The sequence below is a fragment of the Dendrobates tinctorius genome, unplaced genomic scaffold (genome assembly GCF_039654945.1).
Source record: "Dendrobates tinctorius isolate UK_male_01 unplaced genomic scaffold, ASM3965494v1 ptg000071l, whole genome shotgun sequence".
NCBI lineage: Eukaryota > Metazoa > Chordata > Amphibia > Anura > Dendrobatidae > Dendrobates > Dendrobates tinctorius.
The window spans coordinates 322,833-340,114 of NW_027361739.1; the positions used below are offsets into that span (position 1 = coordinate 322,833).

The following is a 17,282-nucleotide window of genomic DNA, read 5'->3' on the forward strand; positions in this document are numbered from 1 at the left end:
CCCTCTTTCACTTCTAAAGCAGGTGGAAGTATGCATTAACGTGAGCTATTGAGAAGCAAAGGGCCCTTATAATGTTCTTGCACAGGGGCCCTCTTCTGTCTCTGGTCACCAGTATACAGACGGCAACCTGTTAGGACTGTTATCTGTAAGCATGTGCAGTATTAGGGTGTGTGCACACGCTGCGGATTCTGCTGCAGATCCGCAGCGGTTTTGGCCCTGCGGATCCGCAGCATTTTCTGCTGCGGTGTACAGTACCATAATATCCTATAGGAAATGGAAACCGCAGTGCAGACGGTGCAGATTTTTCCACGCGGTTTTGCTGCGGTTTTCAATCCGCAGAAAGAAATGACATGTCAATTCTTTCTGCGGATTCTGCTGCGGTTTACCATCTCCTCCATTGTAGAGATGATAAACCGCAGGGCAAAACCGCATCCTAATCCGCAGATAAACCGCAGGTCTTTTGACCTGGGATTTACCTGCGGATTTTGCAAAATCCGCGCGGATCAATCCGCAGACCAATCCACAGCGTGTGCACGTTAGGCCTCACTGCTGTGACCTGGAAGTACCTGGTACAGGTCACAGCAGCAGTGATTCTGGCTGCACATGCTCACAGGCACCAGGCCCAGTAACATTATAGAACAGGTTTCTGTTGCAGGTAAATGTATGCCATTTTTATATACTGTAGTGATTACCTCCGGACACAAAACAAATATGATATGCTAATTAAAGATATTTAGGAATTTAGCCATAATGACATTTTCCATTTTTTTCTTTTCCCGAGGAAGCCCTTTAAGGATTGGGTACGTCATGTAAGCCTATAATATACAATCCATTAATCAAATACATTAAAGCCATAAAGGAACAACAAAGATGCTACAGTATCCTCCTGTCATAATACATTCTGCCCTAAACGAAGCTGCTGATGTTGATGGCCGTATGTATCCGTCATTGTCATTACTAGCCTCAGATATTACTTCTGCTGCAGGTTCCAATGTTGTAAGTTTGCCCATATAAAAATGCAGTTTTTTTGTTACATGTATAATTGCACATATAAGGCTGTGATCACATGTTGCGTTTTTTTTCTCTGTGTTTTTTATACGCAAATTTTGAGCTGCATTTTACAGCACTAGCAAAAACGATGAGATTTCAGAAATCTCATGCACGCACATTATTTTTTTTTTTATTATTGAGTGATTTGGAAAACTGCTGCGTTTTTGCAAACCGCAGCATGTCACTTCTTTCAGCGTTTTTGCAACATTTTCTCACCCATAGAAAACAGGGAGTAGGTGCAATATTGCTGCAAAAAAACAGAGGTATCGGGTTGTGCAGCATTTTTGGTGCAAAAACCTTAAGGAAGTTGCTTCATGATTTTTTTTGGGGGGGGGGCACTAAACTTTTATCAGCATGCACAAGAGACAACAAAAACGCAGCAAAACCTGATTTTTGTAAGCAGTTTCTTTACTGCCAAGAGGGCAGGTATTGCCTGCAGAAAAACACAGCAAAAACGCAACGTGTGAACATAGCCTAAGGGTATCATGCACAAATCGGAAAAGAAAACAAAACATAGTCATGAAAAACAAGAAGTGGCCAAGAAAACCATCGATCTTGTATGTGGGTAGGAAAGACGTGACTGGTATGTAGAGATCAGGTATACACACGCCAGTCCTAGACGTGCACAGGCAGAAGTGATCTTTACGGGGTGAACACACGGATCACGTAGGTCGCGCATTACCTAGTCTGTAAGAACGGCCTCATTATTCCGGTAACAGACTCCGGACAATCCTGTACGTAGCGTTGTAATGGACTCCTTTCATTCTCGCTTGTTGGCGCATACTAGAACAAACTTTCTTCCGAGCTTTCAATCACGCACACCTACTCCGTACAAAGTCTCCTCGTAAACCCAGACCTTCTGCCCAGGTTCCACACCCCTAGGCAATACATGACCTGTACCCGCTCTTACCAGCTTGTCTTTTATGTCCTTGAGATTGACACTTGACTCTTCTTCACACTGTATGCATGCATCCAGTCTATACTCTCCACTTCCCACCCCCTACCACAGTTTGAGGTTTTTTCTTCTTCTCCTTCCTCAGTCACAGCTCAGTCCTCCTCCTCCTCCTCCTCCTCTTCTCATGTGTGATGATCTCACTCTCCCCTGCCCTCAAGGCCTTATCCTGCTCACTGATTGGCCCACAGACTCATGGAATTTCCCGGCAAAGGCTAAGCTTCTGAGAAGAAGACAGTAGCCAATGAATCTATAGGCTCTCGGCACTTTGGTGGTTAATTTAACACTTTAATTCTTGTTCGAAAAGTTTATAATAGGAGGCAACAACTTTTTCTACAGAATCAGAAAGATAAGCGTGCAGCTTTCCATGATGCAATAAGTGTTTATAGCCTGTAAGCTTGTGAGCAGGGCCCTCACTCCTCCAGGAACTGGTGAACCATGTGTTACTTTGTATTGTATTTATTGTCTGTACACTTCCCTGCTTAATTGTAAAGTGCTGCAGAATATGTTGGCGCTATAGAAATCAATTTATTCTTTTTATTTATTAGAACACTTGATTTATTTTTTTCTGGGGGAACCACAAACAGAATTTCTCTGCGGAAAACTTAGTTTTTCTTTTGTATCTATCAATATTTATGTTATTTTAGTCAGGCTTTATTAACCCCTTAGTGACCGAGCCAATTTTTACAATTCTGACCACTGTCACTTTATGATTTTATAGCTCTGGAACGCTTCGACGGATCCCACTGACTCTAAAACTATTTTTTCTTGACATATTGTACTTCATGTTAGTGGTAAAATGTCTTCGATATGAAATTTTGAACATTTTGCAATTTTCAAACGTTTAATTTTTGTGCACTTAAATCAGAGAGTGGTGTCACGCAAAATAGTTAATAAATAACATTTCCCCCTCATGTCTACTTTACATCAGCACAATTTTGGAAACATAATTTTTTTTTTTTTAGTCAGGACGTTATAAGGGTTAAAAGTTGACCAGCGATTTCTCATTTTTACAACAAAATCTATTTTATAGGGACCACATCACATTTGAAGTGATTTTTGAAGGGGTCAATATGCGCAAAACCACATTCAAGAAGTTTATTAATCCTTCAGGTGCTTCACGAGAACTAACGCAATGTTGAAAGAAAAAATTAACATTTAACTTTTTTCACAAAAAATATTATTTTAGACCCAAACTTCTTTATTTTCACAAGGGTATCAGGAGAAATTGGACCACAAAATTTGTAGTGCAATTTCTCCTGAGTATGCCGATACCCCGTATGTGGGGAAATCCACTGTTTGGGCGCATGGCAGAGATCAGAAGGGAGGGAGCACCATCTGACTTTTTGAAAGCAAAATTGGCTGGAATCGATGGCGGGCACCATGTTTCGTTTGGAGACCCCCTGATGTGCCTAAAAAGTGGAAACTCCCCAATTCTAACTCCAGCCCTAACCCCAACACACCCCTAATCCCAACCCTAACCCAAACCCCAACACAACCCTAACCTCGACACTTCCCTAACCCCAACACAACCATAACCCCAACAACGAAACCCTTACCCCAACACCACAACTGTGCTGTAACCACAACATAATCCTAACCCCAACACCACCCTAACCCTAGCCTCAACCCTAACCCTAGCCACAACCCTAACCCCAACTCCAACCCTAGTTCTAGCTCCATCTAGCTCCAACTCTGACAATGCAGGGTTTGATTTACTATTTTTTTTATTTTGATCACTATGATAGGGTCATGAACTGCATATGCGCCCACCATTTTCTTCCAGGAAGATGACGGGGAGGTCTGGTGGATGGGGCAGGAGGGTGTTGCGATGGCGTAGGTCCCTGGGGAGCTTGGGGGACCCCATTTCTCTCTCCTCTGGTATGCTAGATCATATCAGTGGAGAAAGAAATGGATGGAAAATCAGACTTTTTTTGTGATTGCCGTTATTCAGTGATTAACGGCGATCACGAGACTGGTAAAAACCGACTCAAATCATGTTCTCCGGGGTCTCAGCTACCCCCCCGGTAGTTGAGACCCCGGAGATTGTCCGACACTGGGGGGCACTATACCTTTATTTCTCAGAGCCGGTAAAGAGCAGCGCTGAGGAATAAGTGCCCTTTACTGACACCGTTAAAAGGCGTATCATAGTAACATAGTAGTATCGGCAGACGTTAAGGGGTTAAAGGGGTTGTCCACTACTCGAATAACCACTTCTCAATCCGTATGTTCCCCCCCCTTTTAAAATAACAGCACTTATACTCACCTCTGGTGCCAACGCTGTTCCTGCGTTGTCGGCACTGTCTCTCCTAGCTATCAGTGGCCACATTGCTCTCTCCAACGTCAGATTTAGCACATACATCCCGAGGTCGAAAGAGCTGCTACAAATACTGGAATGTGGACAAGAAAAATACTGCTAAAATACAGCCCCCATTTCTTGCCACTTTTTTGCATGCGTTAATTAATACTTTTTTTTTTAATTAATTTTTTACCTATTTAATTGTAAGGGTGAAAAACGCTGTAAAGACACTGAAATTAATAGCTTTGTGCAGATCTGAAGCAGCTTCAAATCTGCAAGGAAAAATAAACATTGCGTGCATAAGATTTCAGAAATCTCATTTATTTTGCTGGTAAAGTATAACACGTATAAAAAAGGATATACAGATTGCACACGGATGACAAAAAATCGTTCATTACCTATTCGATAACATGAACTTAGCCTAAAAAGGAGAAAGTCTCTGAGCAGTGGGAACAAGTATGGAGATGTTGCCACACATGGGGAATAACAAAAAGAGGGAAATGTGGTCAATCAGTCCATTCACCATAATACTTGGTGCTTCTCCCATTGGGACTGGGACAACTAATTGACTGTTGTCATTACAGTGATGTCTGGCACATGGTTAGTGGTTAGTGGACATGCATGCTAGATGAATACGTTAATGTTATGTCTGGCTTAAAGGAATTATCACATAATCTTATCTTCAGGACTACCAGTCTCCAAACTTCCTGCGTGCCAGGGGGCAGTATGTTCTTAATGATTGACAGTTCACTTCAGCAGCACGACTGCATCGGTACCATGGAATGTGCACTCTACTGTGCTGCAAGCAGAAGCAACTTTGCATAGTTGAGTCGTTTGTCTTTGTTTCCATGTCAAATGAATGCCTTTTTGGCAGAAATTCTTACATGAAGACCTCTTATGACTAGACTTCTCTGAACAGTGAATAAAAAACCTTCCTTCTCCCCCCCAATGGGGGTGGTCTATTTTTTCCTTTTCTCATTCTCGGGTCCTCTACAAGAGGCGTGGTAGTTAGAGGGTTCTGCGCAGGATCTTAGTTGTTCCCAGCAATGCACTTTTCTGGACAGAGTGCTCAGATGTTGCTCCTGGGATCTGTTGTAACCATTCTTCCAACTTAGGGGTCACTGCTCTAAGTGCTCCTACCACCACTAGAATCACTGTTCCTTCACCTTCCACACCTTCTTCAGTTCTCCTTTTGAGGTCCTGGTATTTCTCCAGCTTCTCATATTCCTTCTTTCTGATGTTGCTGTTGTAAGGAAGAGGACCGGGCTGTGGGTACCTCTGAGACGTTGGGTCCAGAACTTTCGAGGTCGCGTCCAGTGCTGCATGGGGGAAGGAAAGAAGAGGCAGAAACCTTGACCTGAAAGGAGGGGGCGTGGTAAGCGGGGGGAGACGGCAGGGTTTAGCGCGGGAAAAGGCAGAAAGTTCCAGCCAAAAGAGAAGGAGCAGGGATAGGCTGCGCACTGCGGAGCGGGTTGAAGCACAGAGCAGACCCAGGACGAGTTAAGTGAGAACGCCCAGGAACCGTTGGGTGCACAGCGAGACAAGCGGCAGGTAAAGCAGCACGGGTATAGCGAGGGACGAGCGCCAAGTGAGACATTGTGGTGCGTGCATCCAGTTGTTGGCGGGTGCGCAAGGGAGCACACGCCGAGGAGAGACTTGTGCAGAGCTTCACAATTAGGCTCTGCCGTTCAATGGACTAGGGGCTCAGTGGGCAAAACCAGATACCGCCCGCTGCCGCTAGAGGCGTGACCGTGTGTTGGGCAAGAAAGCTTGAAGACACAGAGTCAGCCCCTGCTGGCATTACATCATCTATTGGACTACCATTGACTAAAAGACAGAGGAGTCAAGATAAGTTAAAGTTTATAGAGAGACTGTTGCTTTGAACCACATTTATACTGTTTAACTTGTCTTTCCCCTTCCTGTTATCTCCCTGTGAGGAGTTCATTATTGTTAATTAAACCGCACTCCTGTTAACCCTTGCTCTGCGCCTTTGCGTTACTGCATACGTTTACCTGCTTTACACTGTCACTTGGCACTGCCACATCTACTATCATTGCTGTCTTCGGATCCTTGTCTACCATCACAATGTGTGGTGGGTTAGCCAACACCTGCTTATCTGTCTGGATCTTGAAGTCCCACAGAATTTTGGCCCTTTCATTCGCCACCACTTTTTCTGGGGTCTCTCACATGGATTTAGGGGGACTTAGCCCATATGTTGTGCAGATGTTTCTGCATAAAATTCCCGCTACTTGGTTGTGGCGTTTGGTATAAGCTGTTCCTGTAAAGCGTCATGGAATAACTGGCGCTATAAAAATGTATAATAATAATTTTGCTTCTTGCCACTATATGTCGGACTGTTTCTGAGGTTTCTTTGCATAGTCTGCACCTTGGGTCTTGTCTTGTGTGGTAGATTCCTGCTTCTATGGATCTGGTACTTAGTGCTTGCTCTTGTGCCGCTATGATTAGTGCCTCTGTGCTGTCTCGAAGTCCAGCTTTCTCCAGCCATTGGTAGGATTTCTCCATGTCAGTCACCTCCATTATCTGTCGATGGTACATCCCATGCAGCGGCTTGTCTTGCCATGGCACTTCATGTTCCTGCTCTTCCTTCCAGATATCTTGTTGTTGCTGCCTTAGGCAGTATATATACAGTGGGGGAAAAAGTATTTGATACACTGCCAATTTTGCAAGTTTTCCCACCCATAAAGAATGAAGGGTCTGTAATTTTTATCGCAGGTACACATCAACTGTGAGAGATAAAATATTAAAAATCCAGAAAATGACTGCATGATTTTTATATAATTAATTTGCATTTTATTGTATGAAATAAGTATCTGATACAATAGAAAAACAGAACTTAATATTTGGTACAGAAACCTTTGTTTGCAATTACAGAGCTCAGATGTTTTCTGTAGTTCTTGACCAAATTTGCCCACACTGCAGCAGGGATTTTGGCCCACTCCTCCATACAGATCTTATCCAAATCTTTCAGGTTTTAGGGCTGTCGCTGAGCAACATTGAGTTTCAGCTGCCTTCAAAGATTTTCTATTGGGTTCAGGTCTGAAGACTGACTAGGCCAACAAGGACCTTGAAATGCTTCTTAGGCTGGTTCCACATTATCGTTCAGGGGCTTTGCGGAGGGCTGCGTACTTCCTCCGTTAAGCTTCGCCTCCTCCCATGCAGTTCAGGACTGATTCCTGACCTTTCTTAGAATCATCCTTACCCCACGAGGCAAGACCATACTTGGAGCCCCAGACCGATGAAGACTGACAGTCATCTTGAGTTTCTTCCATATTTTAATACCATATATACTCGAGTATAAGCCGAGACCCCTTAAATTTGCCGCAAAAAACTGGGAAAATGTATTGACTCGAGTATAAGCCGAGGGTGGTGCTGCACAAGGGTTAATGGTGGTCCAAAAAGATGCTCCATAGATAAATACCCCCCATAAAATGCTGCACAAGGGTTAATGGTGGCCCAAGAAGATGCTCCATAGATAAATACCCCCCATATATTGCTGCTGTAATAAAAAAAATAAATGACACACTCACCTCTCCGTCTCTGGGGGCCAGGTGCTGGTGTCCTGAGCAGGCAGGGACACCGGTGCGCTATGTGGGCCAGGTGCCGGTGTCGCCGCTTGCTCAGGCCCCCGGCACTGGCGATATTTACTGGTCCCCATTCCATCGCCGCGCACCGCTCTGTCTCCCGGGTCTCTGCAGTGACATTCAGCAGAGGGCACGCACTGACTACGTCATCGCGGCCTCTGACCTGTGTAGGGTTCAGCAGGTTCGCAGGATGCAGTGACGAGGCATGAGACTGAGTGTGGTTTGTGGAAACAACTTTTATACTGTAGCCGCTGGGGCTATATTGAGCAAACAAAAGGGGTTAACAATAACCAGTCCACGCAGGGACTCAACAAACCTAACAACACTTTCTTATTATGGATGCGACTAACCCGGTTTGCCCGGGGTGCTATAGGCCACATATGACTAAACTGGAGGTCCTTATCTACTATAATAAACTTATCCTTCCAGGGGTCTGTCAGGTTCACAGGCGTGGCCGCATAGAGGTCGCTGATGCGGCTGCCTTGACGCCTCGATACTCCAGGATGAAGCTGGGCGCAACAGGCCCTGAAGAAACGATGCCAGTGGGGCGCAACAGGCCCTGAAGAAACGATGCTGGTGGGGCGCAACAGGCCCTGAAGAAACGATGCCGGTGGGGCACAACAGGCCCTGAAGAAACGATGCCGGTGGGGCGCAACAGGCCCTGAAGAAACGGTGACGGTGGGACGCAACAGGCACTGAAGAAACGGTGACGATGGGGCGCAACAGGCCCTGAAGGAACAATGCCAGTGGGCGCGGTGAAATGTAAAGTCATGAATATGCGCATATTCATAACTTTAATGAGCGGTACCACATGACCGCTGAACGCAGGAAAGAGCTGGGGCGGCAAGAACATGGAAGGAGCAGGGGGTGCAGAGACGAGTCGGGAGAGGGTGAGTATGATCTCTGACACCAGCGCTCCCCCTCCCCCACCGACCCCCATATATGACTCGAGTATCAGCTGAGAGGGGGACTTTCAGCCCAAAAAAATGGGCTGAAAATCTTGGCTCATAGTCGAGTATATACGGTAATTGTGCCAACAGTTGTTGCCTTATCACTAAGCTGCTTGCCTATTGTCCTGTAGTCCATCCCAGCCTTGTGCAGGTCAACAATTTTGTCCTTAGACAGCTCTTTGGTCTTGGCCATGGTGGAGATGTTGGAGTGTGAGTGATTGTGTGGACAGGTGTCTTTTATACAGGTAATGAATTCAAACAAGAGCAATTAATACAGGTCCATTCTTGTTTTTGTAATTTTTAAAATGTAAAAGATGAAGAAGTATAAACTGCTCAAAAAAATAATGGGAACACTTAAACATAGGATCCTATGTTTAAGTGTTCCCTTTATTTTTTTGAGCAGTATATATACTGTATATATATATAATATATATATTTTTTTTCTTTTGCGTAAAATGCAGAGGAAATGTGTAAACTTTAACTTTTAGGTCTTTGAGAGATAATTTCATCTTCAACTTGCTTAACTGTTCAAACTGTTTTTGACCAGGGGTGCCCAAACTTTTACATGCCACTGTATATGTATATATGGTGTAGTGCAGCGGTATCCATACTGTGCAGTGATGAAGTAGTGAGCCAGCAAAGTTCAAAGCAAAACATATTTAATGTCTACAGAAATAAATAGCACACAATATCCTCCTGATCGCAGCTGGGAAACAAAACAGTCCACATCCAAGACCTATTGCCATGGGCGACTGCACCGCCATGTACGCTGAGGGGTACCAGGCCTTTTGGCTCCGCTTGGCGCTGTGTTGCCTCACACAGGTGGAGCTCTGCAGAACCTTCTGTTCTGCACGCTTGCAAGACCAAACTGACACACCCAACCCTCTGCTTCAGGGGTTTTACAAGGAACCTATGTCCATTTCAAAAATTTGCAATGCACTCCCGCAGCCTCCATACGCTTCTATGAGCATCTTTGGGGGGACACATAGTGAACCTCGCATATGACACCAGTCACTGTCTCACATACCCCCCTGCTCTGTTCAAACTTGTGGGGTTGAACACTTGCCACCATACAGGGGGTCCGTGACAGGGCATCCGCAGGTCCCTATGACTTCCCTGCCCGATGTTCCACTGAGAAACCAAAGTTTTATAGGGACCAGAACATCGGGTGATGTGCGCATTCTTCTCCTTTGCGTTTTGCCTCCACCAACCACCCCCTTCTCTGTTGCAGAAGACACGCCCACTTTCCTGACTGACAGCAGATTTGGGCCAGTTTTGGATGGTCTTGACCTTGTTTATTTGGGGTTTGATAACCCCGCGACCTATCCCGTAACCTAAGTACCGGGTTTCTGGCACTCGGTACTGTTGCCTTCGTACCCTTACCCGGGGCTCAGTGACTATGTAACGCTGGATCACCAAGGCCACCCCGGCAGCTCCGAGAATACATCTGTATTCTGTGTCTTGGGCCTTCCATCACTGCTGATTAGCGAGAGCTTTATTTTAACCTGACCCCTGACTGTGTCCTTGGCTGATGCCAGAGGGTTCCCCATGGGTACGACCGGAGTCGCCTCCATGACCACACATTCCTAGTTCCTCTAAGTGTTTTTGAGCTGAGCTGTCTCGAACTTACTGAGGACATTTCCAGTTCGGGGATCAGTGGGGTCTCCTCAATCTCTCCTTCCAATACCTCTGTCCCTAGGTTGACAACCCCTGTGGCAGGTATCCCTGACTTAGGATCTTCGGGTTCTGCTCCCGGAACAACATTTACCTTGGGAGGGTTAACCTTGGTCTCCCATAGGGTCCAGAACAGGGGAAAGTCTTTTCCCAACACAGTCCCATATGGAAGGGTCTTCACCACTCCCACCACATGTTTGATGTCTCCTCACGGTGTGGAAAATGTAACCTCCGTGGTCGCGTACTCCCGGAGTTCCCCATGTATATCCATCACCTCCACTTTCTGTCCTTTGGGGTTGTCTCCAGCAACAGAGGACCCATGGACTAAAGTCACTACGCTCCCCGAGTCCAAGATGGCCTCCATATGGATTGCTGCCTTCAATGCCTGTAGTGGCCGTGCATACTGGCTGGGCATACATAGACACACAGCGACTATACCCGCAGTCAATGGGTTCAGATATCAGGGGGCAGTTGACAGCCACATTTCTGGGCCCTTGGCACCGCCAACACTTAAGAGCTGCGGCATGACTATACCTTAGGACCGCTTTAGGGGAAACGGGACTTTTGTCACCCTCACTTCGGGTTACCCCCTAATTACTGGCTCGGTCCTGGTGAGCCTCAATAGAGGTTTGTAGACTTTTCCCAGGCTCCTGGGCTGGCGAGGCCCGACGTGGCAGCTGAAGTCGAGTAGTGCCCCATATAAAGTCCTGAGTGGCTGTATACCGCTCATCCAGTCCAAACACCTGGTCCAGGGTGACCGGGTCCTCCTGCCCCACCCAACACTGTATGGCTGCTGGCAGAGCCCTCACCAGCCAGTCGACCACCACCCTCTCTACAATTTGGGATGGTGCTAAGACCTCAGGCTGGAGCCATTTTTTTACCAGCTGCAACAATTCATATACCTGAGACCTGGCGGGACGAGGCACAGCAAAGGACCACTGTTACAACCGCTGAGCCCGCACATACGTATTAACCCCAGTCGGGCAAGGATCTCACCTCTCAGCTTCTCATAGTCCAGGCCATCCTCGCAATTGAGGTCCAGGTAGGCCTTTTGCGCATCTCTCCCGCTCTGCGGTGCGTTCAAACACCGTGAGGAATGCTTCCATATCGTCCTCAGGACTCATCTTCCTTAGCGCTGTCCGGACTTTGTGTGGGGAAGGTGACTTGACGGACAGACTTGACTGGTAGTAGGCGGGGACGGTTTGTGCATTAGAAACGGAGATTGACAGGTTAGAGGGGTGACAGCAAGGAAAGGGAGATAGGAGAGTGCAGTACCGAGAAATGATCACAAGATGGCAGGGGAGAGTAGTTTTGGACTTAACAACGGCTTATGGCTCGAGAAACACATAGTCATGGGGGGCGGGGAGATAGGAACCAAGGAGGGGAATTCCCGGTGAGAGAGGGGATAAGTAGGAGTGGTTGGGGTTCCAGAGAGTTCAGTCCCGGGAGGAGCTTAGCAGAGGAAGACAGAAGACGGGGAACAGAGAAAGCTCGACCAGGGGACTAATCGGAGAGGACAGTCAGGGGGGTGTCCCTGACACGACGTACCACAGGACAGGTGAGGTGATGTACCGCAGGACAAGTGAGGCCCCAGGAGTACCGACTGGACGGCGACCTCGGGCAGGTGAAGTGCTGGCGGTAGATGGGTCTAGGACAGCCCCAGTGAAAGATCCGCGAGGGACGCCAACACGACTAAAGGAATGGTGAAAAGGTACCCGGGCCTAGAAACAGAGAATTGTGCAGGTGGCTGCGGTGCGTGGCAGTGGTCGTCAGGAGGACGACAAATAAAGCTGGAACTGTTACAACAGATCTGTTTCCGCCTCGTCCATCCATCGCCTGGTGTCCATGTCATCTGGTCTTGGTAAACAGCGGTCCACCCCCCATCCCTGGCTCCTACCACATTTGTACCAGGCCTCAGAACGGATAGGGGTCACTGTTGAGGGTGTTTAATTCAGAGCCGCAATCTGCTGCAAGATCAACTCATTCGTTTTCTGCTGCTGCTGATACAGTAGCTCCTGCTGTTGCCGCTGCAGCTGCAGCAACTCTTGCTGCTGCTGAAACTGTAGCTGCTGCTGCTCCTGTTGCCACTGTTGAGTGAGGACCAACTGCTTCAAAAGCTCCTCCATTTTGTCATCAGGCTTGAGCTGTAGCATTGCAGGCTTAATCACTGAAATGCAGCATGCTCTGGGGTATGCCTCAGTTCACACTGACCGCATTCTCCACCATATGTAGTGCAGCGGTATCCACACTGTGCAGTGATGAGGCAGTGACCCAGCAAAGTTCAAAGCAAAACATATTTAATGTCCAAGTCACAGAAATAAACAGCACGCAATATCCTCCAGATCGCAGCCGGGAAACAAAACAGTCCACATCCAAGACGTATTGCATGGGACTGCACCGCTGTGTACGATGAGGGGTGCCAGGCCTTTTGGCTCCGCTTGGCCCTGTGTTGCCTCACACAGGTGGAGCTATGCACAGCCTTCTGCTCTGCACGCTTGCAAGACCAAACTGACACACCCTACTCTCTTCTTCAGGGTTTTTTTTTAAGGAACCTGTGGCCATAGGCCACATGGAAAACTCGGACAGGAAGAAAACGGACTGCCCCACTACCATCCTGTACTCCATTTAAAAAATTAAAGCCCACGGCAGGTTTTCTTAAATCTGCCTTGGCAAATAGGTTGCCCAAGATCAACACTTAAGCCCCCGTTACACACTGCGATATTGCTAGCAATATCGCTGTAAAGTCACCGATTTTGTGACGTTGCAGCGATATTGCTAGCGATATCGCTGCATGTGCTACTTACCTCTGACCGGCTCCCCCGCTGGTTATCGCTGATCGCGCGAGAAGCTCCTGGACCATTCCTCGTCGGTCACTTCCTGCGGCGCTTCCTGTGGCGCCGACGAGCGACGCGTGGACGCGGGCGGCAGGACGCAGGATCGCCGCGTCTGACAGGTAAGTAGCGACCCCCCGTCCCCAGCGATGTCGCTAGTGAGATCTGCCTGTGTGGCAGTTCACTAGCGACCGCCTAGCGATGCACCAGCGATCCTGACCGCGTCATATCGCTAGTCGGGATCGCTGGTGCATCGCTAGGTGTAACGGTACCTTTACTTTTATTTTGCATTGCAATCACAGCTATGCCTGTGACTGCAATGAACTCCCTAGGCTTCAATACGCTTCTGTACGCATCCTGAGGGGGACACATAACGAACCTCGCATATGACACCGGTCACTGCCACACAATGGCATTCCAGTTTTTATCACTGCTGCCTTGCACAACTAGGATCCCGGGTTTGAATCTAATGGAGGACAATATCAGTATGCATGGCGTTTGCATGCTCTTCGCCTGTTGGTGTGGGTCTCCTATGGGCACACTTGTTTCCTTTCATACTCAAAAAAAACATGCTGATAGGTTGTATTCTAATGCAATGGGCTTAAAAGAGGTTTGGAAATTAGATTGTGGCCCTCATTGGTGATGCATATGGTGGCATTCTCTGTACACAGCTATAGAATATGTTTCCATTTTATAAGCAACATGAATAATCACATAGACCAATATTTATGTGCTCCAGCGACTGGTGGACTACCAGATGTATCTCGTACTATAAAAAAGTAGGACCATGTGGGCAGATGTGGCCATATCACAATTTATCATCCAATCCACTGGTTGGCACTTTAGGAGGACACCAGCATAGACTGTACACCGGAACAGTGCATTTGCCTTGGCTGGCTGTCAGCAGCCGTGGGCGGACAGTTTCAGACATGCCCATAAAAAGGACTTCCACTTAACAGCTGTCTGTTCTTATTAGACTGGAGGGGGGGGCGTTGAGCTTTAGATACCGGAGGTAAATACAAAGAGGAGAGGTGTTGGACTATGATCAGTAAGAGGGCACAGCCTGTATACAGGCAAAAAACAAATAATGTGGGTGGACTGCTAGAAACTGGATAGGATATCTGGAAAGAAAAAAGAGATTGGAGGAAGTAAGACAGCTGAAGGAGAGGCAGGCAGAGAATGGAGGAGGAGTGAGCCACAGAAACCAGAAAGAGGAACATCTTTTGAAGGAGATTTAATTTCAGAACATTTCCTGTTAACCAATGGCAAGACACAGTGGCGCTTTCTATCTTTTTATCTCCTACTGTCCCTGCACATGTACATGCCCCCTGCTAAAGGGAGCTCCACATGTCAATTAGTGGACCCCCTACAAAGGTGACCTGTGATTGACTCCTTCTGCGGAAGACCTATGCAACACCTACTGTATGTAGCATCCCTTAACCCTGTCTGTCACGAGTCACGTTCCTACATCAATATGCTCATATCAATATTATGTACTGTTGTGTCAACGGAGAAGAACATCTTGTTAGGAGTGGCGGAAGGCAATAAATAAAAAATATAAATAAAGTGCCTTCGCCACTCGGGGTCCACCGTGCGGAGGATGGAAAAACTGCAGCTAGGTGATGACAGAGGTATCAGGCGGTAATGTGCACAGGGTTTAACTGCACCCAAAGTGCCACAGCACAGACTCTGTTAAACTCACAGAGTCAAAGAACACAAAACACCAAAATATAAAAATGCTGAGTCTGTTAAGAGCACAGAACGTCAGCGCTACACCCGCAGTATATGGTCACAGGAGTAGCACTATATGGCGGTACTTACTCCGTCTAGACCTACCGGAGGAATCGGGTGCAGAGCGTTCGCAACCGCGAACGCCAACAGAGCTGCAACTGCAGCACAGCGAGGACAGAGCCGCTGAGAAGACACTGCTAATTAGCAGGCGCAATGCTGATGCTTAGCTGCTGTAGTATAGGAGCATAGCGCTTGGCGCTGTATACTGGCACTAACTCAAACACTCTCACATACGTAGTATCAGAGGGTAGGGGTTTCCAATGAGTCATTCACCAGTCCATGCATCCATCAACAAACATACAGCAGCAGTATAACTATACCAGCGCATGGCGGAACAGCCATGCGCACTTTTTATAGCGAACGGGACCTTCCGGAAATCTCCAAGGCTCCAGGGAACAAAGGACTTAGCCTCTGGAGAGAGTTGCCGCAGGGCAATCTCCTCTGCAATCTCCTTTACAGCAGGAATGGCACAGGAGACTGAAGGATGTGAGGATCTAGATTTCCGCAAGGGAGAGGCAGAAATCTGACTCCTAACACATCTATTCATGTGTATTCAGTAGCATAACTAGAGTCCTATGGGCTAGCGTGAAAAATTTGGACCTACTCCAGCCACTCCCCCATATGTTGGTCAGATGTATGGAGGGCCCTTTTCCTGCTATATATATCCTCTACTCTGTTTCCCTTCCTGGTAAATATGTGCCCCATCCTGGGTTCTTTCCTGGTATATATGTCCCCCATCATGGTATATTTGTCCCCTATCCTTGTATATATGTCCCCCATCCTTGGCCCCTTCCTGGTATATACAGTATATCCCTCATCCTAGTATATATACCCCCAATCCTGGGCCCATGCTGGTACATATGTTCCCTGTTCAGCCGCTCTTGCCACATTCTACTCACCTTTCCGCACTTCCATGACATCCTTGTATGTAGCCAATACAGAGGCCGGCAGCTGACATCGATGTGCCTGCTGTGGGCAATGTATGATCTCAATGCCATGCGCCACCTGCCGATGTCAGCTGCCAGCCTGTGATTGGCCAGCGCCGTGTATTGCGGTAGAGGGACCCAGCAGGTCTCGGCACAGCAATACGGTTCCTCGTATACACATCTGATGACATCTGCTGAAATAGCTGCTGGCGTCGGCACGACCAACCTCCGCGCATGATCGGTCATTACGCCCTTGTGTGTATTATAATAATATAAAATGTTAAATGTCTCCAACAGGAGCTTCTTCTTTAACCCCTTCATGACCCAGCCTATTTTGACCTTAATGACCTGGCCATTTTTTGCAATTCTGACCAGTGTCCCTTTATGAGGTAATGGCTCCTAGCGATTTTGATAATGTTTTTTCATGACATATTGGGCTTCATGTTAGTGGTAAATTTAGATCGATAATTTTTGTGTTTATTTGTGAAAAAATCAGAAATTTGGCGAAAATAACATTTCTCACATATCTGCTTTCCATCAGCACAATTAAGGAAACAAAATTTTTTTTTGTTAGGAAGTTATAAGGGTTAAAAGTTAACCAGCGATTTCTCATTTTTACAACACCATTTTTTTAGGGACCACATCATATTTGAAGTCACTTTGAGGGGTCTATATGACAGAAATTACCCCAAAGTGACTCCATTCTAAAAAGATTATTAACAATTCAAGTGCTTTACAGGAACTAAAGCAACGTGGAAGGAAAAAATGGACATTTTAATTTTTCCAACAAAAATGTTCTTTTAGCATCAATTTTTTTGATTTTCACATGAGCAACAGGATAAAATGGATCGTAAAATTTGTTGGGCAATTTCTCCTGAGTACACCGATACCTCATATGTGGTCATAAACAACTGTTTGGGCGCACGGTAGGGCTCAGAAGGGAAGGAGCGCCATTTGACTTTTTGAATGGAAATTTAGCTCCAATCGTTAGCGAACACCATATAGCGTATGGAGAGCCCCTGTGTGCCTAAACATTGGCGCTCCTCCTCAAGTGACCCCATTTTGGAAACTAGACCCCCAAGGAACTTATCTAGATGTGTTGTGAGATCTTTGAACCCCAAAGTGTTTCACTAAAGTTTATAGCGCAGAGCCGTGAAAATAAAAAAATCATTTTTTGTTGCACAAAAATGATTTTTTAGCCTGCAAT

General features: G+C 46.7%; 1 protein-coding gene across 2 annotated transcripts in view; it reads right to left on the bottom strand.

Moving 5' to 3' along the window:
- The window catches only part of MAP3K14 (mitogen-activated protein kinase kinase kinase 14), a 44,351-nt gene extending 42,187 nt beyond the window's left edge, over positions 1 to 2,164 (bottom strand). Inside the window, exon 1 of one of the 2 annotated variants that reach the window (XM_073582308.1) lies at positions 1,961 to 2,164. Coding sequence is in view for 1 of the 2 variants with exons in the window: in XM_073582307.1 (XP_073438408.1) it covers positions 1,733 to 1,755 (23 nt within the window). In the remaining variant the exon portion in view is untranslated. The other variant, XM_073582307.1, reaches the window with a different exon arrangement.
- Positions 2,165 to 17,282: the final 15,118 nt, after the last annotated feature.